Source organism: Oncorhynchus masou, chromosome 13, assembly GCF_036934945.1.
Source record: "Oncorhynchus masou masou isolate Uvic2021 chromosome 13, UVic_Omas_1.1, whole genome shotgun sequence".
NCBI classification, from domain to species: Eukaryota; Metazoa; Chordata; class Actinopteri; order Salmoniformes; family Salmonidae; genus Oncorhynchus; species Oncorhynchus masou.
The window spans coordinates 66,168,681-66,194,724 of NC_088224.1; the positions used below are offsets into that span (position 1 = coordinate 66,168,681).

Genomic DNA, 26,044 nt, shown 5'->3' on the forward strand with positions numbered 1-26,044 from the left:
AGTAGTCTGAGGTTTACAGTGGTCTGAGGGTTACAGTGTTCTGAGGGTTACAGTGTTCTGAGGGTTACAGTGGTCTGAGGTTTACAGTGGTCTGAGGTTTACAGTGGTTCACAAAATAACTGATGTTGATGTATGACACTTCTGTACTACTAAGAATATTATGCCAGAGTCAAGTTTGATTTGTCACATGCACATTTACAGCGACATGCTTAACTATAAGCCATATCCAACAGTGCAGTATTCAATATCAAAACAGTATAACTAATACAAACATAAACATATAGAAACTCGAGCAATAAGAGAGGAAGAAAAAGACAAAAACAGAAGAATGTCAGCTATATTCAAGGTCAGTGCCAATACCAAATGGACAATGTGTAGTGATACTGGAGTATTGAGGTAGATACTGTAGCTGTAGGTGAATAACACAGTGTTTTAGGGGTAAATGTGGTCAATAAACAGTAGGAATATGGAGGGCTGCACACTACAGTATATCTTAAATAATTGCCCATTGAGTCCAAACACTAACTTACAGCTCTTAGGCTAACCTTTTCCTCCTTGGGGAGCACAGGTCATTCAGGTTCAAATCGGTGTGAAATAATACATTTCAAATGAAATGTTGCTGTCCCCTCAATAATAAACAAAGAATTATAGAACAGACCTACAGTGTTAGAAGGTAAATATGAATAACAAAACACTGTAGACTATTACAGCTATATAACATGATTGTAGGTCAGTTATATGTGTAGTGACTGATTGACCTTCATTTACACGCTGACTCTGGTGCCATACGGTAGGTGTTATCTAACACCTAACACGTTAGATCAGAGGCCCAAGCTGTATGTCCAGGCATCGGCTAACAAGTGGGAGAGCAGAATAGTGCGGCCCTTAAATCCTCATCAACACACAACCATGCTGCATCACAGTGTAAGAAAAGTCAAGTCTACATTCAATCTCTGGTTGAAAAAATAATGCTGTGCCGTACTCAAAATTGTAAGAAATTACGTTATTATGACCATTCAATTTCTATAATCGATGTCCCTTTTTCCAATCTGTCACTCAACCCCAAAGGCTCCACACACATTTCTACAGCCATGACAACTACAACCACAGTGTGTTGGAACTGAAGGTGCCGTTACCCTGGCAACACTGGCACTATGTTCTTGGCACATGGCAGCCTTACCTTCTTTACAGTGACTGTGATGTCTGATAAGAGTGATGTTCTCAGAACATGAGACGGCTACAGATCAGCTAGCTAAACAGGAGCTCCACGAGCAAATTGTATGAGCCCCACTACCCATACTGCAGTACAAAGGTTGCATCTCAGTAGTCGTCCCCATGACCCATAGTACAAAGAAGGCCGCATCTCAATAGTCTAAAGTGGCTTCCTCCCCTTTACTGATCTGAACAGAGACAAATCAATTATGGAGGATGCTTTCACCTGTTCATTTCATTCATGTCAGTGTAGATTGCCGGAAGGGCACGAGGAGAGACTATTGAGACACACCCAAAGTGACCAATACTCCATTGCTCATCACAAAAGATGACAATGATAATACCACTACATTATCTGTACCTACTGTAGGTCCAATAGTCATTGAGCCATCTGAAGTAACAGGGTCTGAAATGCTGAAGGCTCAGAGTAAGATAGCATCAGAGACCTTTGTGCAGGCAATGCCAAAAGGCACATGGACCCTGTTCCATCAGAGACTGTCATGATGACTCCCTATAATGCTTGTATGAGCATGAGCTTTTCAATCATTTCAACTAACATGGCGTGGGCCACGTTATCTCTGATTATTCATGTAGCCTAAATATTGTATTCCCTTCTCGACACATCCAGAAACACAATATACACCGCACATCATATAAGTGATCATGTCAGCTTCCTCATTGGGAATTCTACTTTCTGATTGATTTCTGTTGCAGCTTAAGCTTTGCCCACTCATCCAATCCAGTGGGCAGGTAGGTAGGGAGAGAATACACTACATGGCTGCCTAGCATTAAATTGAATCTTTGGCCCCGTGAAACAATGCACTGCAAAACGTGTGTGTGATTCTAAATCTGAAGCTGACTGGACAGATTACCGACAGATGCCCTGCAGAGGAGGGATAGCAACACGCCAAGTCACTCACACACACACACACACACACACACACACACACACACACACACACACACACACACACACACACACACACACACACACACACACACACACACGCTAAATCAGACAGAATTACAGATGGAGGGAGAATGTCATCAGACATTACACACTATGCTAATTAACCTGCACTAATTTCCCTCATCGTGAACCAGACGGTGTGAACATTTGCATAGAAATAAATGTACTCTACTTGTAAACAAATGTCATACCCAACGAGTCACCAAAAAGCCCTGCAATCACAGCTCCTAAATGTCTCTCCATTCTCTCTCCTCACTGAGTAAGGCCTGCACGTAGATAATAGATGGACATAAGTACAGTAATAGCCGCTGTTAAAATCCTAACAGACCTCATCCGCTGTACTTTAAGGGTCATTTAAGTGATCATTGTGTATATTTCCTCACAAGGAACGACAACACAAGATTGTAATTTACGTCTAAAACATCGAGAGAGGGACAGAAAGACGAAGTCACAACAAATATGGCGTGAATCATCGTATTCAACAAGAAGAGGTTCCACTTCCGATTCATCTGAATGGTTATCCTTGAAGAGGAGAGAAGGAGAGGAGAGGAAGAGATGAAAGGAGAGAAGAAAAGGATGAGAGGAGATGAGAGGAGAGGAAGAGAAGAATGGAGAGGATTCGATGAGAGGTGGGAGGGGAGAAGAGGAAGATTATACATTGTAATTGAATGTTTTTTTATTTATTTGTTATTTCACCTTTATTTAACCAGGTAGGCAAGTTGAGAACAAGTTCTCATTTACAATTGCGACCTGGCCAAGATAAAGCAAAGCAGTTCGACACATACAACGACACAGAGTTACACATAGAGCAAAACAAACATACAGTCAATAATACAGTATAAACAAGTCTATATACGATGTGAGCAAATGAAGTGAGATAATGGAGGTAAAGGCAAAAAAAGGCCATGGTGGCAAAGTAAATACAATATAGCAAGTAAAACACTGGAATGGTAGATTTGCAATGGAAGAATGTGCAAAGTAGAAATAAAAATAATGGGGTGCAAAGGAGCAAAATAAATAAATTAATTACAGTAGGGAAAGAGGTAGTTGTTTGGGCTAAAATATAGGTGGGCTATGTACAGGTGCAGTAATCTGTGAGCTGCTCTGACAGTTGGTGCTTAAAGCTAGTGAGGGAGATAAGTGTTTCCAGTTTCAGTGCTTTTTGTAGTTCGTTTCAGTCATTGGCAGCAGAGAACTGGAAGGAGAGGCGGCCAAAGAAAGAATTGGTTTTGGGGGTGACTAGAGAGATATACCACTGATATACCAATGTTAAAACAGTTCTGTCCATTAACCGGATCACAGCAACGACCTGGTCCATGATGACCTTTACCAGTATTCCCTGGAGTAACTCGGCTAATGAAGATGAACAAAGCTATGGCTTAATTTACAGAGAAAACCATCAAAAGGACATTTCTGCCATCCCACCAGGAGTTGACCTGCATATTACAATACATCAATGTCTGAGACAGCCTATTGATATCATTGAGCAAAGTGGCCCAGGTGATCTACGCATCTATGGAGGGTATATGAATAAGTATGTGTGTGTGTGTGTGTGTAAAGTATGTATGTGTGTGTGTGTGTGTGTGTGTGTGTGTGTGTGTGTGTGTGTATGTGTGTGTGTGTGTGTGTGTATTCCTTTGTAATTAATACGTTTGTCTCTGTCTAAATTCAGTCTGATTGGTCCAAGCACACTTCCAGTATGCAGCAGGACAGAGCACAAATGAACCTGCATTGTATCTGTCTGTAGTCAAAATCAAATAAATAATTATAGGCCAATCTCAAAGCTGTCCCCCCTGGTGAAAATACTTGAAACCCTTGTGAGTGAACAGCTAAATGAGTTTTTATTTACTAACTCTATTTTATCAATGTACCAATCGGGCTTCAGGAAGAGGCATAGCACAATTACAGCAGCCATGAAGGTTTTAAATCATATCACTGAAGCCCTTGACAAAAAACAGCACTGTGTCTCACTTTTTATTAATCTCGCTAAGGCTTTTGATACAGTTGATCATGCTATACTGAGGCAGAGATTGTCGAGTGTAGGTCTTTCCGAACATGCAGTTGCATGGTTTGTTAACTATCTGTCTGATAGAACTCAGTGCACTCAATTTGATGGGCTCATGTCTGTTAAATGTCTGTCTGTAATGGTGTGCCCCACAGCTCTGTACTTGGTCCTCTCTTATTCACTATTTATATAAATAATTTAGACAAAAATGTCCAAAATGCGCAACTTCATTTTTATGCTGATGATACTGTTATTTACTGCTGTGCCCCGTCTCTTACAAAAGCTTTCCAAAACTTGCAAAATGCTTTTTATACTGTTCAACATACCTTGTGTCAATTGAAGTTTATCCTCAATACTGACAAAACTAAACGAATGGTGTTTTCTAAAGCAAGAAATAGACCTCTGAACCTTTCACCTGTCAGGGCATTGAGATTGAGACTGTAACCTCATATAAATATCTTGGAATTTTAATTGATGACGGCCTCTCTTTTAAATTGCATATTCAACAACTTACAAAAAAATTGAAGCTGAAATTGGGATTTTATTTTAGGAATAAGGCCTGTTTTTCTTTTGAAGCCAGAAGGAGGCTAGTATCAGCTACATGTATGCCTTTACTAGACTATGGGGATATTTTATATATGACTGCTTCCGCTCAGTGTTTGAGATCAATTGACACTCTTTACCATGGAGCATTGAGATGTATTTTAAACTGCAAAACTCTTACGCACCACTGCACTTTGTATACCAGGGTTGGCTGGCCTTCTCTAGTCACTGTCATTCTGCGCCTGAACAGGCAGTTAACCCACTGTTCCCAGGCCGTCATTGAAAATAAGAATTTGTTCTTAACTGACTTGCCTGGTTAAATAAAGGTAAAATTAAATATAAATCCTATGGTTTTTACTAGACTACTTGTAGTTTTTCATGTTGTTTGTCTGTCATTTTTGTAATGACTTGGTGCTGCCTATCTTGGCCAGGACGCTCTTGAAAAAGAGATTTTAAATCTCAATGAGCACTTCCTGGTTAAATAAAGGTTTAATAATAAATAAAAAATCAAATCACATTTTATTGGTCAAATACACATATTTAGCTAGATGTTTTTGTGGGTGTAGCGAAATTCTTGTACATGCCTACAATGTCAGGTGTATTGATGTTCCAGTACCAGCATGGTTCAGTGAGTCAGAACATTGAGCAGTGGCTTACTGCTTACTCTTCAAAGCAGAGGGATTCTCTCTGTAATGAACTTCACCAAAACACTTCCTTCAAACTGCTGGCTGTGCAGATATCAGACAGGAGCTGCTTGGCAGAGACTTGAGGGATGCCACTGCACTGTGCAGTTAAAAGGCCAGTTGACTTTGTAGTCTAGTCTACACAGAGTACCACTGTTGTCTTGCTGACTTCAGCGTGTGTGTGAGTGTGCGTTTGTGTGTGTGTGTGTACATCATCACAAGAAAATTGCCATACAGGTGGCTATTCATCAACCTGTAATGACTAAAAGGTGATATTAAAATGACAGGTGGGTGACATTAGACAGTTCATGAGAACCAACTCTAATATTGATAGAATTCATAACTGATAAACATGTTTTTCCCTGTTTGTGAGGAAGCATGTCATCCTAACGGAAGCAGTCTGGCACCTGATAATAATATGAGCTCGATGTCTTATTGTATGTGCTTATGGAGGCACTGTAGATACTGTGAGTGGGATAGAAATGGGCTTCACAGAATGTGAATCGAGCTCTATGGATCATTCTGTGTGAATTAGGATCCGGCGGATACAGTATAGCACTGTGTCCTCTGGCTCTCATCTAGATACAGTATATCACTGTGTCTTCTGGCTCTCATCTAGATACAGTATATCACTGTGTCCTCTGGCTCTCATCTAGATACAGTATATCACTGTGTCCTCTGGCTCTCATCTAAATACAGTATATCACTGTGTCCTCTGGCTCTCATCTAGATACAGTATATCACTGTGCCCTCTGGCTCTTGTCTAGATACAGTATATCACTGTGTCCTCTGGCTCTCGTCTAGATACAGTATATCACTGTGTCCTCTGGCTCTCGTCTAGATACAGTATATCACTGTGTCCTCTGGCTCTCATCGAGATACAGTATATCACTGTGTCCTCTGGCTCTGATCTAGATACAGTATATCACTGTGTCCTCTGGCTCTCATCTAGATACAGTATATCACTGTGTCCTCTGGCTCTAGACGAGATACAGTATATCAATGTGTGCTAAATGGGATGCTTTGTATTAGCTGATCTAATACAAGGCCCTGTGGTTTGATAGGCCCTGTGGTTTGTCTGTGCGTGTGTACATATGGATGGATGGTTCTTTGTGTGTATAGTTTGGTTGTTCTGTGTGTGAATCAAGGATCCTGGGTGTAATTAGATATAGGGTGTCACTGTCCTCTCAGTCTGCGTTCTAAGGGATGTCGCTGCTTCATGTGGTCAAGGAGATCTGGTTGGTCTGGAATCCTATGTGTGGTTCTGTCTGTGTATGTATGAACATAAGGGACCCTGCTCTATGAGTGTTTATGCTCTATGAGTGTCTATGAGCTCTATGAGTGTGTATGCTCTATGAGTTTCTATGAGCTCTATGAGTGTTTATGCTCTATGAGTGTCTATGAGCTCTATGAGTGTGTATGCTCTATGAGTGTTTATGCTCTATGAGTGTCTATGAGCTCTATGAGTGTCTATGAGCTCTATGAGTGTTTATGCTCTATGGGTGTCTATGGGCTCTATGAGTGTCTATGAGCTCTATGAGTGTTTATGAATAATATGTGCCCATGCGTGTGTGTATCTCTTCCTGTGCGACTGTGTGTGTGTTTGTCCGTGTGCTTGTCCATGTGTGTCGGCAGCTCGGTGGCAGCGTCTCCCAGGTTCCCTCTGTCTCTCTCTCAATGCCTATCTCTCTTTCCCTCTCTCTCCCTGAGAAGAGTGCCACTCTTCACTTCCTTTTCCTTTAACAGCATCACTTAGCAATGCTCCTTCTGATACCGTGCCAGGACATTCTGCTTTCTGCTCCACCTCTATCCCCTTTCCTCCCCTCCACCCATCTCTCCTCCTCCTCTGCCTTTCCTCCCCTTCACCGATCTCTCCTCCTCCTCTACCTTTCCTCCCCTCCACCTACCACTCCTCCTCCTCTACCTTTCCTCCCCTCCACCCACCTCCCCTCCACCCACCCACCCACCCACCTCTCCTCTTCCTCTACCTTTCCTCCCCTCCACCCACCTCTCCTCTGCCTCTACCTTTCCTCCCCTCCACCCACCTCTCCTCTGCCTCTACCTTTTCTCCCCTCCACCCACCTCTCCTCCTCCTATACCTTTCCTCCCCTCCACCCACCCACCCACCTCTCCTCTTCCTCTACCTTTCCTCCCCTCCACCCACCTCTCCTCTGCCTCTACCTTTCCTCCCCTCCACCCACCTCCCCTCCACCCACCCACCCACCTCTCCTCTTCCTCTACCTTTCCTCCCCTCCACCCACCTCTCCTCTGCCTCTACCTTTTCTCCCCTCCACCCACCTCTCCTCCTCCTATACCTTTCCTCCCCTCCACCCACCCACCCACCTCTCCTCTTCCTCTACCTTTCCTCCCCTCCACCCACCTCTCCTCTGCCTCTACCTTTCCTCCCCTCCACCCACCTCTCCTCCTCCTATACCTTTCCTCCCCTCCACCCACCTCTCCTCCTCCTCTACCTTTCCTCCCCTCCCCTCCACCCACCTCTCCTCCTCCTCTACCTCTCCTCCCCTCCACCCACCTCTCCTCTTCCTCTACATTTCCTCCTCTCTACCCACCTCTCCTCCTCCTCTACCTTTCCTCCCCTCCACCCACCTCTCCTCCTCCTCTACCTTTCCTCCCCTCCAACCACCTCTCCTACTCCTCCTCTACCTTTCCTCCCCTCCACCCACCTCTCCTCCTCCTCTACCTTTCCTCCCCTCCACCCATATCTCCTCTTCCTCTACCTTTCCTCCTCTCTACCCACCTCTCCTCCTCTTCTACCTTTCCTCCCCTCCACCCACCTCTCCTCCTCCTCTACATTTCCTCCCCTCCACCCACCTCTCCTCCACCTTTCCTTTAATCTACCTTCCCTCCCCTCCACCCACCTCTCCTCTGCCTCTACCTTTCCTGCCCTTCACCCACCTCTCCTCCTCCTATACCTTTCCTCCCATCCACCCACCTCTCCTCCTCCTCTACCTTTCCTCCCCTCCACCCACATCTCCTCCTCCTCTACCTCTCCTCCCCTCCACCCACCTCTCCTCTTCCTCTACATTTCCTCCTCTCTACCCACCTCTCCTCCTCCTCTACCTTTCCTCCTCTCCACCCACCTCTCCTCCTCCTCTACCTTTCCTCCCCTCCACCCACCTCTCCTCCTCCTCCTCCTCTACCTTTCCTCCCCTCCACCCACCTCTCCTCCTCCTCTACCTTTCCTCCCCTCCACCCATCTCTCCTCTTCCTCTACCTTTCCTTCTCTCTACCCACCTCTCCTCCTCTTCTACCTTTGCTCCCCTCCACCCACCTCTCCTCCTCCTCTACATTTCCTCCCCTCCACCCACCTCTCCTCCACCTTTCCTTTCCTCTACCTTCCCTCCTCTCCACCCACCTCTCCTCTTCCTCTACCTTTCCTCCTCTCTACCCACCTCTCCTCCTCCTCTACCTTTACTCCCCTCCACCCACCTCTCCTCCTCCTCTACCTTTCCTCCCCTCCACCCACCTCTCCTCTACCTTTCCTTTCCTCCCCTACACCCACCTCTCCTCCTCCTCTACCTTTCCTCCCCTCCCCTCCACCCACCTCTCCTCCTCCTCTACCTTTCCTCCCCTCCACCCACCTCTCCTCCTCCTCCACTTTCCCTCCTCTCCACCCACCTCTCCTCTTCCTCTACCTTTCCTCCTCTCTACCCACCTCTCCTCTTCCTCTACCTTTCCTCCTCTCCACCCACCTCTCCTCCTCCTATACCTTTCCTCCCCTCCACCCACCTCTCCTCCTCCTCCACCTTTCCACCCCTCCACCCACCTCTCCTCCTCCTCTACCTTTCCTCCCCTCCACCCACCTCTCCTCCTCCTCCTCTACCTTTCCTCCACTCCACCCACCTCTCCTCCTCCTCTACCTTTCCTCCCCTCCACCCATCTCTCCTCTTCCTCTACCTTTCCTCCTCTCTACCCACCTCTCCTCCTCCTCTACCTTTCCTCCCCTCCACCCACCTCTCCTCCTCCTCTACCTTTCCTCCCCTCCAACCACCTCTCCTCTTCCTCTACATTTCCTCCTCTCTACCCACCTCTCCTCCTCCTCTACCTTTCCTCCCCTCCACCCACCTCTCCTCCTCCTCTACCTTTCCTCCCCTCCACCCATATCTCCTCTTCCTCTACCTTTCCTCCTCTCTACCCACCTCTCCTCCTCTTCTACCTTTCCTCCCCTCCACCCACCTCTCCTCCTCCTCTACATTTCCTCCCCTCCACCCACCTCTCCTCCACCTTTCCTTTAATCTACCTTTCCTCCCCTCCAACCACCTCTCCTCTTCCTCTACATTTCCTCCTCTCTACCCACCTCTCCTCCTCCTCTACCTTTCCTCCCCTCCACCCACCTCTCCTCCTCCTCTACCTTTCCTCCCCTCCAACCACCTCTCCTACTCCTCCTCTACCTTTCCTCCCCTCCACCCACCTCTCCTCCTCCTCTACCTTTCCTCCCCTCCACCCATATCTCCTCTTCCTCTACCTTTCCTCCTCTCTACCCACCTCTCCTCCTCTTCTACCTTTCCTCCCCTCCACCCACCTCTCCTCCTCCTCTACCTTTCCTCCCCTCCAACCACCTCTCCTCTTCCTCTACATTTCCTCCTCTCTACCCACCTCTCCTCCTCCTCTACCTTTCCTCCCCTCCACCCACCTCTCCTCCTCCTCTACCTTTCCTCCCCTCCAACCACCTCTCCTACTCCTCCTCTACCTTTCCTCCCCTCCACCCACCTCTCCTCCTCCTCTACCTTTCCTCCCCTCCACCCATATCTCCTCTTCCTCTACCTTTCCTCCCCTCCAACCACCTCTCCTCTTCCTCTACATTTCCTCCTCTCTACCCACCTCTCCTCCTCCTCTACCTTTCCTCCCCTCCACCCACCTCTCCTCCTCATATACCTTTCCTCCCCTCCACCCACCTCTCCTCCTCCTCTACCTTTCCTCCCCTCCACCCACATCTCCTCCTCCTCTACCTCTCCTCCCCTCCACCCACCTCTCCTCTTCCTCTACATTTCCTCCTCTCTACCCACCTCTCCTCCTCCTCTACCTTTCCTCCTCTCCACCCACCTCTCCTCCTCCTCTACCTTTCCTCCCCTCCACCCACCTCTCCTCCTCCTCCTCTACCTTTCCTCCCCTCCACCCACCTCTCCTCCTCCTCTACCTTTCCTCCCCTCCACCCATCTCTCCTCTTCCTCTACCTTTCCTTCTCTCTACCCACCTCTCCTCCTCTTCTACCTTTGCTCCCCTCCACCCACCTCTCCTCCTCCTCTACATTTCCTCCCCTCCACCCACCTCTCCTCCACCTTTCCTTTCCTCTACCTTCCCTCCTCTCCACCCACCTCTCCTCTTCCTCTACCTTTCCTCCTCTCTACCCACCTCTCCTCCTCCTCTACCTTTACTCCCCTCCACCCACCTCTCCTCCTCCTCTACCTTTCCTCCCCTCCACCCACCTCTCCTCTACCTTTCCTTTCCTCCCCTACACCCACCTCTCCTCCTCCTCTACCTTTCCTCCCCTCCCCTCCACCCACCTCTCCTCCTCCTCTACCTTTCCTCCCCTCCACCCACCTCTCCTCCTCCTCCACTTTCCCTCCTCTCCACCCACCTCTCCTCTTCCTCTACCTTTCCTCCTCTCTACCCACCTCTCCTCTTCCTCTACCTTTCCTCCTCTCCACCCACCTCTCCTCCTCCTATACCTTTCCTCCCCTCCACCCACCTCTCCTCCTCCTCTACCTTTCCACCCCTCCACCCACCTCTCCTCCTCCTCTACCTTTCCTCCCCTCCACCCACCTCTCCTCCTCCTCCTCTACCTTTCCTCCACTCCACCCACCTCTCCTCCTCCTCTACCTTTCCTCCCCTCCACCCATCTCTCCTCTTCCTCTACCTTTCCTCCTCTCTACCCACCTCTCCTCCTCTTCTACCTCTCCTCCCCTCCACCCACCTCTCCTCCTCCTCTACATTTCCTCCCCTCCACCCACCTCTCCTCCACATTTCCTTTCCTCTACCTTCCCTCCTCTCCACCCACCTATCCTCTTCCTATACCTTTCCTTCTTTCTACCCACCTCTCCTCCTCCTCTACCTTTCCTCCCCTCCACCCACCTCTCCTCCTCCTCTACCTTTCCTCTCCTCCACCCACCTCTCCTCCACCTTTCCTTTCCTCCCCTCCACCCACCTCTCCTCCTCCTCTACCTTTCTTCCCCTCCACCTACCTCTCCTCCTCCTCTACCTTTCCTCCCCTCCACCCACCTCTCCTCTTCCTCCACCTTCCCTCCTCTCCACCCACCTCTCCTCTTCCTCTACCTTTCCTCCTCTCTACCCACCTCTCCTCTTCCTCTACCTTTCCTCCTCTCCACCCACGTCTCCTCCTCCTATACCTTTCCTCCCCTCCACCCACCTCTCCTCCTCCTCTACCTTTCCACCCCCTCCACCCACCTCTCCTCCTCCTCTACCTTTCCTCCCCTCCACCCACCTCTCATCCTCCTCTACCTTTCCTCCCCTCCACCCACCTCTCCTCCACCTTTCCTTTACTCCACCTTCCCTTCTCTACCACCCTTCTCTCCTCTTCCTCTACCTTTGCTCCCCTCCACACACCTCTCCTCTTCCTCTACCTTTCCTCCCCTCCACCCACCTCTCCTCTTCCTCTACCTTTCCTCCTCTCCACCCTTCTCTCCTGTTCCTCTACCTTTCCTCCCCTCCACCCACCTCTCCTCTTCCTCTACCTTTCCTCCACTCCACCCACCCACCTCTCCTCCACCTTCCCTCCTCTCCACCCATCTCTCCTCTTCCTCTACCTTTCCTCCTCTCTACCCACCTCTCCTCTTCCTCTACCTTTCCTCCTCTCCACCCACCTCTCCTCCTCCTATACCTTTCCTCCCCTCCACCCACCCACCTCTCCTCCTCCTCTACCTTTCCTCCCTCCCTTCCACCCACCTCTCCTCCTCTACCTTTCCTCCTCTACCTTTCCTCCCCTCCACCCACCACTCCTCCTCCTCTACCTTTCCTCCCATTCCACCAACCTCCCATCTACCCACCTCTCCTCTTCCTCTACCTTTCCTCCACTCCACCCACCTCTCCTCCTCCTCTACATTTCCTCCCCTCCACCCACCTCTCCTCTTCCTCTGCCTTTCCTCCCCTCCACCCACCTCTCCTCCTCCTCCACCTTCCCTCCTCTCCACCCATCTCTCCTCTTCCTCTGCCTTTCCTCCCCTCCACCCACCTCTCCTCCTCCTCTACATTTTCTCCCCTCCACCCACCTCTCCTCTTCCTCTGCCTTTCCTCCCCTCCACCCACCTCTCCTCTTCCTCTACCTTTCCTCCCCTCCACCCACCTCTCCTCTTCCTCTACCTTTCCTCCCCTCCACCCACCTCTCCTCCTCCTCTACCTTTCCTCCCCTCCACCCACCTCTCCTCCTCCTCTACCTTTCCTCCCCTCCACCCACCTCTCCTCCTCCTCTACCTTTCCTCCCCTCCACCTGTCCACATTGCTTTCTGTCCACTTTGCAAAAGCAGACAAAGCAGAGCTGAACGGATCATGTTAGGGTTGATTCAAATGGTAATGAAACACTCTTAGCTGGTCTCAGATCTGTTTGTGCTGTATAGATGTAACTTATATTGTTGTTGTCATGAAAAATCAGGGTAATGAAATGCTACTTTACAGTGATCTGATAAAGTGGTGTCAGACCACTGGGCCCCCGGCTGTGTGTGTGTGTGTCCGTGTGTCTTTCTCTGTCTGGTACTCAACATGAGGAAGGGCCAGTAACAGAAAGGTTGCTGGTTTGAATCTCCGAGATGACTAGGTGGAAATCTGTCTGTACCCTTGAGCAAGGCACTTAACCCTAAGTAAGTTGCTGTGGATAAGAGCGTTGACTCAAATGTAAAAAATAAAAAAAAGAGATGAGAAAGACATTTTACACTCTGGCTCAGAAAGCAATTTGGCTGTTACTGCCTGAGGCTCTGCCTGTAATACATTACAGTGTGATGCAGAACACTTTCAGATATGTCTTGGAACAGATGTGTCAACATACAACACGGTACATTGACATGAACTCCACGTAATGGGGATGTGGGTTTTATACAGGTTCTATGATTTATGTACAGCCCTTACATTCGTGCACAGTAGACGACAAGGCTACAGGATATGATAGAGCCTCAGGTTATTCCAAAACTGGACACAATACAGCATGGGCTGACACTGATCTGCATTTCTTGCATCGAATGCTTCAAAGCTCACAGAAGTATTGCGGAGGAGTAAAATTAGACTCAGCCTTGAGTCATGCTGTTCTTATAAAAAGGACCTGTATGACACAAGATGGCCGTTCATGGCATTCATCAACAGCAAGCGACTGCCATATATAGTTCTTAAAGAAAGGGACCTGTTTTGACACAAGATGTCTGTTCATGGCATTCATCATCAGCAAGCGACTGCCATATATAGTTCTTAAAGAAAGGGACCTGTTTTGACACAAGATGTCTGTTCATGGCATTCATCATCAGCAAGCGACTGCCATATATAGTTCTTAAAGAAAGGGACCTGTTTTGACACAAGATGTCTGTTCATGGCATTCATCATCAGCAAGCGACTGCCATATATAGTTCTTAAAGAAAGGGACCTGTTTTGACACAAGATGTCTGTTCATGGCATTCATCATCAGCAAGCGACTGCCATATATAGTTCTTAAAGAAGAAAGGGACCTGTTTTGACACAAGATGTCTGTTCATGGCATTCATCATCAGCAAGCGACTGCCATATATAGTTCTTAAAGAAAGGGACCTGTTTTGACACAAGATGTCTGTTCATGGCATTCATCATCAGCAAGCGACTGCCATATATAGTTCTTAAAGAAAGGGACCTGTTTTGACACAAGATGTCTGTTCATGGCATTCATCATCAACAAGTGCCTGGCTGTCATTTATAGCTCTAATCCCCCAGATTAGCCAGGAGGAGTTAGAAGACTTTTCAGCCACAAGCTTCATTGACATCTCCCTCTTTCTTTCTTTTTACTTGACTCGAGCTGTCAATCAACATGGATAAATACACAAGGAGACCTATTTAAAGGACATGCCCAAAACCTAACAGTTGACAGTCTCCCACAGGAACAAATCTACATTTGAAATAGTTTTCTTTCCCAGGATGATAGTGATAGGCTTTTTATTATGCTTCTTCACACAGCATGTCTCAGATATGCTGCCTGTAGGCTACTGGTTGGCTGCCTGGCTGACTGTGAGGTGATTGGCTGACTGGCTGTGAGGTTCATTGAAAGGTTGTGTTTTATTTAAGAGCTGAATGCAGATGAGATCTCCTCCCTCTTATCTTCCTCCTCAGCCCCCGCTTGGTCTGTTGTTTGGTAAGTGTGAAAAGGCAGCTTGATTTGGAAGGGAATGCGTGAGAGGGCCTGTGTCTGTTTGTATAATGGTCTGGGGGAGAGGTATCAGGAGGGTTTACGTCTCCATCACACCGACAGCGTCATTGAGCAAAATGGTACGCAGCATCATCTGGATATGTGTGAAACAAAAGTTCAATGTTCACTTTTTGCTACCATTTCTGTCAAGCCGTCTACACATACAGTTTGATACATACGTTCGATAAGTCCAATGTATGCACCACACACAATGCACTGCCTCTGCATAGCAATGCTGCAAGGCAAACGCACAATTCCATTGGAATTGAATGTACTTCTGGTGTACCAAAATGCAATGAAGCTGTCGGTGTGATCGAGGCGTTAAGGTCTGAATTTGAGCTGCAATTGGCTGTGAGAGAAGTGTTGCTGTGTGAACATACTAGCTCTGTTCACAAGCCCTATGATTGAACACTATGTTATGTTGTGCTAGGTGCTACATCATGCTAACCACACACATCAGGGTAACTAAGCGATTGCCTCACCTATCAAATAGGTTACATTCCAAATGGCACCCTATTCCCTATCTAGTGCACTACTTTTGACCAAAACTATTGCACTTAATACAGAATAGGGTGTAATTTGGGACGCACAAATATCCTCACTTCCTGTTCATGCTTTACTCTGCTGACTTACAGTAATAGAGATGGAACCCTCCCGGTCTGACCCCAACACACATAAACACACCTACACCTCACTATCTCACACACACACACGCACGCACGCACGCACACACACACGCACACGCACACACACACACTCACACACACACACACACACACACACACACACACACACACACACACACACACACACACACACACACACACACACACACACACACACACACACACACCTCATATCGACTTCCCTGTCCTGCCACATACATATTAAATATCATTGCCAGTTATGCAATACAACAGCACAGCAATTAATGCTCCATTACAGGTCTGTCACATTTACGAGACTAATACCACCATCTTATCTAATGTTAGTGTGAGTTAGGTCTACATGTTAACATAGTGTACTACTCCTTTATCATGATGCAGGCCTCTTGCTTTGTAATGCAGGTGGCTGTGGTAACTGTCTGGAGAAGCCCCTCACTCACATTTACTGCACATACAGCCAGGTAGAAAGCTACTGTCAGCAGCACACTGACTTGGGGATTTGATGATCAGCAGGGGGTGCTGCTGTTCCGAAAGGGTTAACTGCATTAACCCTGTAGAGGTGCATCTGCAACAGACAGCTTGTTAACTGTTTCCCACTTCAACAAAATGGAGGAAGTGGACCAACTGTGTGTCTACAGTAGCCTATAACAACAATATGTGACGGTAAATCATTGACTATAAAACTAGGCCTTTTTTAAACACAAACAAGATAGACCTACAAAGTGATAGAAAATGTATATCATTTAGTTTAGATTTAAACAAACCTTCTTATGGTATTTTGTTTACTGGTCACAATCCTTTTACTCATCTGCTTTAGAACTTTGAGAAGCAAATCTAGAGAGGCGGAACAGTAGAAGCCACAATATAAGCTGCTACAGGTTACTACACTGCTTCAGCCAACCAGGAACACGTATAGACACATACTAGGAGGTGGAGGATCAAAGGAAAAGCTCTGAACCTTAACCTTAAAATAAGCATATTGTAGGGCAAAAAAAGTATAATGTTATAGCCAAGTTTGACTTTGCAGCTTGTCCATGTAGGCCTAGTTGGAGCCATGTTTTAGGGCCATAGGAAAAATAAACAAAGCCCAGGAAGCTCCAGTTACACTGCAGTTGAACATCTCTCTGACAGCTTTCCTCTGATACCTACCATCTACCACTACAGTACTTCACTGGCCCCCAGGGTCACACTGCTACCAGTTGAGAGAGAAAAGGCCGGCGGCCATTTTAAACTCTGCTCTATGTTCATAGGATTCTGTGCCAAACGTCACAAAGAATGGAGGCAACTGAAATGAATACGGCTTGGTAAGAAGTACTGTTGTGTTATTGTACCGTAGGGCTGTTTTAGCTTGAACGCGAATCGGCTCAGTTCATCACATCATCCCATTCAGAGGGTGAACACACGCACGCACGCACGCACGCACACACACACACACACACACACACACACACACACACACACACACACACACACACACACACACACACACACACACACACACACACACACACACACACACACACTTTAACACACTCACACTGGTGGCGGTATGACTAAGCTCATATATTCCTCCAGGGTCTCTTTCCACTACGTGGCATACTGAGTTCACAGGTCTGTCTGGAAACAGATTCCCTACCCCAGAATTTTAGGCACAGATACATTCAAATATCACGTGAACCTTTTTTCAGACCTGCATAATACAATAGTAACACATATCCTAAGACTGGTGGAACAATGGTCTGTCCGACAATAAAAGCGTAGTAATATTTTTGTATTTTTCATTATGCAAATGATACAATAGCATATTTTGGAAGGTTTTGTTTATGTAATACATAATGTTGAGGGCCACATGGAAATGTCATGGTGGGCCGGGTACAGCCATAGGGTGGAGGGTTTTTGTGTCCCTGACCGAAGAAGTCATTTCCTCCTCCACCAACAGTGTTGAGTGAGTGGCTCCTTCTTCTTCCTTTCTACTGGTGCACAGACTTTGTGGTCGGCTGGCACACACACACGCACACGCACGCACACACACACACGCACGCACATACACACGCACACGCACGCACGCCCACACACAGAAAAACAGGCCAAACTGACTGACTCAAACCTCATCAGATGAAAATGAGTCAATGGCTTGCTGCTTTCAACAAGCAATGATACATTCTCAATACCCCAATGTGCCACTCAATAGATCATACATGTTGTGTTACTTAGGCCTATCTGACTTGCGTTAATTGTTAACCTTCAAATATACAGGCTATCACAACTGTTTTGTTATACTAAAGATTACACTTGTTTAATCAGATTTAGAGTTGAGTTGCTTTGACCCAAGTGAGGAACAATATCCCCACCACAAGACATCTATCCACATGCAAAAATTAGAGGAGAAGACAGAAGAGCACAGGACAGGACGAGAAAGGACAGGACGGGAGAGGACAGGACGGGAGAGGACAGGATGGGAGAGGACGGGACGGGAGAGGACAGGACGGGAGAGGACAGGACGGGAGAGGAGATGACGGGAGAGGACAGGACGGGAGAGGACAGGACGGGAGAGGAGAGGACAGGACGGAAGAGGACAGGACGGGAGAGGACAGGACGGGAGAGGACAGGAGAGGACAGGATGGGAGAGGACAGGACAGGAGAGGACAGGACGGGAGAGGACAGGATGGGAGAGGACAGGATGGAACAGGAGAAGAGAATAGAGACGGGAGAAGAGAATAGAAGAGAGGAGAGGACAGGACGGGAGAAGAGAATAGAAGAGAGGACAGGACAGGACGGGAGAAGAGAATAGAAGAGAGGACAGGACGGGAGAAGAGAATAGAAGAGAGGAGAGGACAGGACAGGAGAAGAGAATAGAAGAGAGGAGAGGACAGGACGGGAGAAGAGAATAGAAGAGAGGACAGGACGGGAGAAGAGAAAAGAAGAGAGGAGAGGACAGGACAGGAGAAGAGAATAGAAGAGAGGACAGGACGAAAGAAGAGAATAGAAGAGAGGAGAGGACAGGACAGGAGAAGAGAATAGAAGAGAGGAGAGGACAGGACGGGAGAAGAGTATAGAAGAGAGGACAGGACGAAAGAAGAGAATAGAAGAGAGGAGAGGACTGGACGGGAGAAGAGAATAGAAGAGAGGACAGGACGGGAAAAGAGAATAGAAGAGAGGACAGGACAGGACGGGAGAAGAAAATAGAAGAGAGGAGAGGACTGGACGGGAGAAGAGAATAGAAGAGAGGACAGGACGGGAGAAGAGAATAGAAGAGAGGAGAGGACAGGACGGGAGAAGAGAATAGAAGAGAGGAGAGGACTGTCCTGCCCATCGACATCAAATGAATGACCCCCATAGAACAGTAACTTACCTTGTGACAGATGCAAAGAGTAGATTTAAATTAAGCCGGCCACACACATCAATTTGCTTTTAAAACTCCAGCCATTGTGGTGACAGTCAAGTCCAGAGACTGTAAATACAGTCATGGGAATATACAGTTAGAGGGAAAGGTTGTTGTTTATCAGACAGACAGTGATGAAGTGTTTCCCTGGCTTTAATTCAATCTCCCTATGATGTCGGAGACATCGAGAGACTGTATAGGAGCTGGACGTGAAGTGGGCTGGACTCACCGAATAAGAGTTTCATTACTGGAGAGCTAATATACTTACATTAATATACTTACAGTAATGTCTTTCATACACTCATTTGAAGAAAAGACAATTACACTGCAGACAAATAAACACACAATGAGTGAGGAGGACTGGACAACAATTGGAGGTGACTAGGAATAGCTAATATACATTATAAACCGGGTGGTTTAGTTTTACTGCTCTAATTATGTTGGTAACTAGTTTATAATAGCAATACGGCGCCTCGGATGTTTGTGATATATGACCAATATACCACAGCTAAGGGCATGTCGCAACACACCTCCTCGGGCCTTATTACTTAAGTATAGTACTGTTACTTTTTGATGTGGCTCGACAACTACAGTAAGAAGTCAATAAGTGTGAGAAAAAAAAGCTATAGTTCTACTTTTAGGATCTCATTATGTTACCTAAGGACAACTGATTGAAGTGGCCTATATACATGTATCTGATGTGGTGAGACTGAGACCTGCCAGTATACAGGTTGGTTCCCTACTTCACCCCACACATACAGAGCAGTCCAGTATTCTGCCAGGAGCCTGTTGATGTATTGTTGGCTTTGGCTACCTAGGATGGTTTTCCAAGAGTGGTGGCCTATATTCAAGCAATTGCTTGTGTGGCGAGACACTTCCTGAGGGCCAAAAGCCTGTTGGGTCAGTGTTGGCTAACTCGAGTGGAATGAGCTATCCCTGAGAAAGGATTCTCCCTGGTGAACAATCTGAAGCCATTATGATTAATACTATTAATACTATCACAACAAAGCGGGCCATCTGACTACATTTGAGTAATAAGATGACAGCCAATGTTGTGTGAACTAGTCACATCAAATGTCAAATGGCCCGCGGTTTATCTAATAGATGTGAGCATGTGCCAAAGATAAAATGTTTCTTCAGTTTCCTTTGGAAACAGATTGTATTGTGATGCATTTGCATCGTATCTCATAACAGTATGAAATATACGGTACATGAAGAGTTTCCTAAACACTATCTACCAATTTTTTCATGTGTGTTTTTTCATCAGAAATGATTGCTTATGTGTGTGTGTATAACATATTACTCTTATACACACAGTAATATGTAGATGTTTGATGAATAGATTTTAGATGTACATGTATATGAAAATGTGTTCTCTATATATCAGTTGTTTAGCTGGAATGGAATGTCCGTATCCTGTATTGGACTGTGATATGTGGTTGTCTCACCTAGCTATCTTAAGATCAATGCACTTACTGTCACTCTGAGAAGATTGTCTGCTAAACGACTCAAATGTCAAATGCAAATGTTTTACACAAAAATCTCATATTACTGTATTGAATTATATATATACAAATAATAATATTGAAGCCACAAATGTATCATTTGTACATGTGTTTATGACAGATGTAGTTATTTATTAGATTTGACTATGTAAAACCTAGCAGTATGACATCTTTCTCTGAGACTGAGGTGGGTATATAGAATTTTGCTAAACAACATGATTATTTGTCTCCCTGAAATGAAACCATCAAGTGATAGATTTTAAATAAATACATGTCTGCCATTGAACAACCCCATGATTAGATAATCAACAACCCAATGATTAGATAGTCAACAACCCCGTGATTAGATAGTGAACAACCCCATGATTAGATAGTGAACAACCCCATGATTAGACAGTGAACAACCCCATGATTAGATAGTGAACAACCCCATGATTAGATAGTGAACAATCCCATGACTAGATAGTGAACAACCCCATTATTAGATAGTGAACAACCCCATGATTAAATAGTGAACAACACCATGATTAGATAGTGAACAACCCCATGTCATGATTAAATAGTGAACAACCCCATGTCATGATTAAATAGTGAACAACCCCATGCCATGATTAGATAGTGAACAACCCCATGCCATGATTAGATAGTGAACAACCCCATGCCATGATTAAATAGTGAACAACACCATGATTAGATAGTGAACAACTCCATGCCATGATTAAATAGTGAACAACCCCATGCCATGATTAAATAGTGAACAACCCCATGCCATGATTAGATAGTGAACAACCCCATGCCATGATTAGATAGTGAACAACTCCATGCCATGATTAGATAGTGAACAACTCCATGCCATGATTAGATAGTGAACAACCCCATGCCATGATTAGATAGTGAACAACCCCATGCCATGATTAAATAGTGAACAACTCCATGCCATGATTAGATAGTGAACAACTCCATGCCATGATTAAATAGTGAACAACCCCATGCCATGATTAGATAGTGAACAACCCCATGCCATGATTAAATAGTGAACAACCCCATGCCATGATTACATAGTGAACAACTCCATGCCATGATTAAATAGTGAACAACTCCATGCCATGATTAGATAGTGAACAACCCCATGCCATGATTAGATAGTGAACAACCCCATGCCATGATTAAATAGTGAACAACTCCATGCCATGATTAAATAGTGAACAACTCCATGCCATGATTAGATAGTGAACAACTCCATGCCATGATTAGATAGTGAACAACCCCATGCCATGATTAGATAGTGAACAACTCCATGCCATGATTAAATAGTGAACAACTCCATGCCATGATTAAATAGTGAACAACTCCATGCCATAATTAAATAGTGAACAACCACATGCCATGATTAGATAGTGAACAACTCCATGCCATGATTAAATAGTGAACAACTCCATGCCATGATTAAATAGTGAACAACTCCATGCCATAATTAAATAGTGAACAACCACATGCCATGATTAGATAGTGAACAACCCCATGCCATGATTAGATAGTGAACAACTCCATGCCATAATTAAATAGTGAACAACCCCATGCCATGATTAGATAGTGAACAACCCCATGCCATGATTAAATAGTGAACAACCCCATGCCATGATTAGATAGTGAACAACTCCATGCCATGATTAAATAGTGAACAACCCCATGCCATGATTAGATAGTGAACAACCCCATGCCATGATTAGATAGTGAACAACCCCATGCCATGATTAGATAGTGAACAACCCCATGCCATGATTAGATAGTGAACAACCCCATGCCATGATTAAATAGTGAACAACCCCATGCCATGATTAGATTGTCAGGATTTGGCCAGGGTTGTTCCGGGTTTTGGTCACTAGATGCCCCCATTGTGCTTTTTGACCTTATGTTTTTTCCCTTGATTCCCATTATTATTTGCACCTGTGCCTCGTTTCCCCTGATTGTATTTAAACCCTTAGTTTCCCTCAGTTCTGTGCTCTGTGTTTGTATGTTAGCACCCAGCCCTAGTGTTCTGTGTATTCTTGTCGATTCCGGTGGACGCTCTTGTGGAATTCTGTTTTTGTTTTTTGAGTATCTCTTGAGGCTTTTTTGTGCTATTCCTACCACCTTTTGGATTTGCCATTTTGTATTGAAGGACTTCTCCTTTTTTACTTTATTAAATACACCGTCTTAAGTACTGCTGTGTCTGCCTCATCTTCTGGGTTCTGCTGACTATTCGTGGCTCAGTTGGTTAAGTGACTGTTTCTCACTCCGGAGACCCAGGTTCGTAACCGGGTCCTGACATAGATAGTGAACAACCCCATGCCATGATTAGATAGTGAACAACCCAATGCCATGATTAGATAGTGAACAACCCCATGCCATGATTAGATAGTGAACAACCCCATGCCATGATTAGATAGTGAACAACCCCATGCCATGATTAAATAGTGAACAACCCCATGCCATGATTAGATAGTGAACAACCCCATGCCATGATTAGATAGTGAACAACCCCATGCCATGATTAGATAGTGAACAACCCCATGCCATGATTAGATAGTGAACAACGCCATGATTAGATAGTGAACAACCCCATGCCATGATTAGATAGTGAACAACCCCATGCCATGATTAGATAGTGAACAACCCCATGCCATGATTAGATAGTGAAAGAACACACCAATCTCTTTCATAATTTCAATAAAGAATAAAAGCTAATTTACCAACATTTATGAAAATGCATATATAGCGTTTTGGAATGAAACTCTGCACATCTCACATACTATTAAATACATGGCATGTTGCAAGCTGAATAAATCCCTGAAGTGACTACTGTATTTCATATCCCTTCTCCCTTTCCTTTCCTTATAGCATAAGCCCCATGCAGCATGCATACACTGATAAGAAACCATTTCTCATTTCACAAAACACCCTCTCTCTACTGGTTAGATTACATTTATTTTCCTCATCATGCCTGTCTCAGAGAAACAGTGTGTCCCTCCCTTATCAGCGCTGAGCTACTGTGTCTCCCTGCCTCCCCAAAATGGACGCAGTTACCTCCCAAAGCACTGCCATGAAAGTAATTTACACAGCAAGCCTTGCAATTTTCTCCTTCAGTCTTTCACTGGTTATTTCTCCTCCACTGAGCAGAAAATGGACAAAATTGATCTCTGTACAGTCTCGGCATACATGTAGCATATGTATTGACTGAATAATGAAGATTCTCTGGTTCATTAATACAGTATGTACTGTGCTGATTCAAAGAGAGTAAGGCAACCATAGGGCCAAATTCAATACGACTGCATCTCCTACAGGAGGGGGGACAATGATATTCTATACAATGACCATGAATCAAATAATTATTAGACCATAGCAGGTGGCTATCATAAAGCATTTGTCAGAGAAATGTAATTTATGTCATTTGATCTATGGTTTCCTGAATGTATCCTAAACTGCAACTATGTTGGCTAGAGACCAAAACAGTGAACACAGAAAATGTAACACATATAGTATCAGCTAAACTTGGCTTCGAATCAGAAATTATATGCCCTGTAAACACATTTCCAGATGCGTTGAGTGTTTTGTTGCATGCTGCTTGACTCTGAAGCATTAATTAACTAGAGTCAATCAGGTCATAGAAGTGCCACATTCCCTTCCTTTCTGACATAATCCAGATTACATGTCAGTGGAGAGCAGAGATTATCACTATGCAGCCTTCATCAGTGATTTCTGTATTATCTCACCACTGCAGCCCGATGCTGCTCTTCTGCTCTTCCTCTGGGGGTTACAGAACCAAACAGCTAACACTATCGGACAGGAACATGGATAAAAGGGATGATGTTGGCGGGCTAGTGCGCCTTTTGGGATGAGTACTGCTCCGGATGATGAGAAATGCCCTTTGCTTAAAGCAGAGACTCTCCGCATAACAACCAAATTGTTCAGACACAAGTCTGCATGTACAGTATATTGAAATGACTCATCGTACATGGAGGCTTAGGTTAAAGGCCTTATTACCATCTAGCTAACCCACAACCACAGGGCATTGGTTTGTGATATAAAATGGAACTAGCGTGTCAAGTACAATATGGATGCATCCCAAGTCTCTAAAGTGGCCTAGAAGGCCCTTATCCTACAGTGTCTACAGAATAGTACCGTAGTATGCCTGGCCTTCGCTCTATTGTACTCTATATCCGCTACTGATGTGAAAGGTGAATTGATGCAGGCAATACAACAGCCACCAGTCTGTATACTTTGTGAGGCTGGTGCAATTAATTTTAACCTGAGAAGCAGTATCTTTCAGACCAGGACAAAGCCACTTGATAGAACCAGGATGCACTCAGGTAGTTGACATAAAGATGACCCCATAAAATTACTTTTACAGCTAACCAAACACCAGTAACCTAGTGTGAATGCAGAAGGAACAGAGAGTGGATGTGCTTTATACAACAACAACAACAACAACAAAAAGCATATCTGTGTCCCAAGTGACTGTAGCTGTGTTGTTGTGTCATGTAACAATCTAATGCAGATCTTTAAATAGGCTCTGACTGTCTCAGTCTCAGTTGGCAGGCACAGAGCACTGACCACCTGTTACCTAAGAGGAAACACGTTCTTCAGGTTGGGGAAAGGATTTAAGAGAAGTCTGATTTACTTTTTTTCATCAACGTGGACAACAGCAGGCCTTAGAAAGAACAATCACATTAATCCCTGCCTGTCTGGTTCAAAAATACTATTTACACACACACTCTCTCTCGCTTGCTCCAACCTTCTCTGTCTTTATCCCTCTTTCTAGCTCTTTCTCTCTCTCTCTTTTTCTCTCTCTCTCTCTCATACACACACACACACACACACACACACACACACACACACACACACACACACACACACACACACACACACACACACACACACACACACACACACACACACACAAGGTTGTGTGCATACCTATGTTCCGGTCTACTAAACCTGTCTGAGCTAGAGGCTGATAGCCTACTCCCCTGTCTTACATCATTATCTAATATGTCGAGATTGCCCACACAGAAACATTCATGTATACATTTCGCTAGCCTATATAACCTGTATTTCCACACGCACAAATATACTACTTTAGCCTAATGTTCCTCTATGTCGCTATCCAATGCACTGGCAGTATACCCTTGAAAAATTAAAACCTGGCACGAGGCAACTAATATGCTACTACGCGGATGGATGAATAGATGGATGGCTGGCTGCACGTTAAAAATGTAACGTTGTTGCTGTGGACCGGATGCTTCATGCCAGGCATCAGGCATCCGAGCAACAGCAGGTGCGCTGTGGCCAGAACGGTTCAGGTAGCCATGAAGCTACCCTTCAGACCAATTAGTAGCCTACTTACTTTCAGTGATCTTCTGTAACCCAAGTACATCCTCAGGCGATATTACGGTGTTTCTTAGCAACTCGTCTTCCGATGTAACCGGGACCCCAGCATCTGTCGAGTTGCAGCCTTTCTTCACTTTCATGGCCACGAGCGGTTTGGGGTGCGACTGGCGTGAACTCGGGCTTCTGCTGCTGCTGTCGAGATCTCCGCTGCCACGGTTCGTATTATTAGTAGCCGCTTTCTTCGCACTGGCGTTAGGTGCGTCCTGGCTGTTACACACAGCCTCGGTGGTACAAGAATAGCTCATTCTCCGTGCCTCC

The 26,044-nt window shown here is 45.7% G+C and overlaps 1 protein-coding gene across 1 annotated transcript in view; it reads right to left on the reverse strand.

Annotated features, from left to right (window-relative positions):
* LOC135552860 (protein unc-119 homolog A-like) overlaps positions 1–26,031 on the reverse strand; it is a 40,968-nt gene extending 14,937 nt beyond the window's left edge. Inside the window, exon 1 of the mRNA XM_064984771.1 lies at positions 25,743–26,031. Coding sequence (XP_064840843.1) covers positions 25,743–26,031 — 289 coding nt within the window. The remainder of the gene's footprint in view (positions 1–25,742) is intronic.
* Positions 26,032–26,044: the final 13 nt, after the last annotated feature.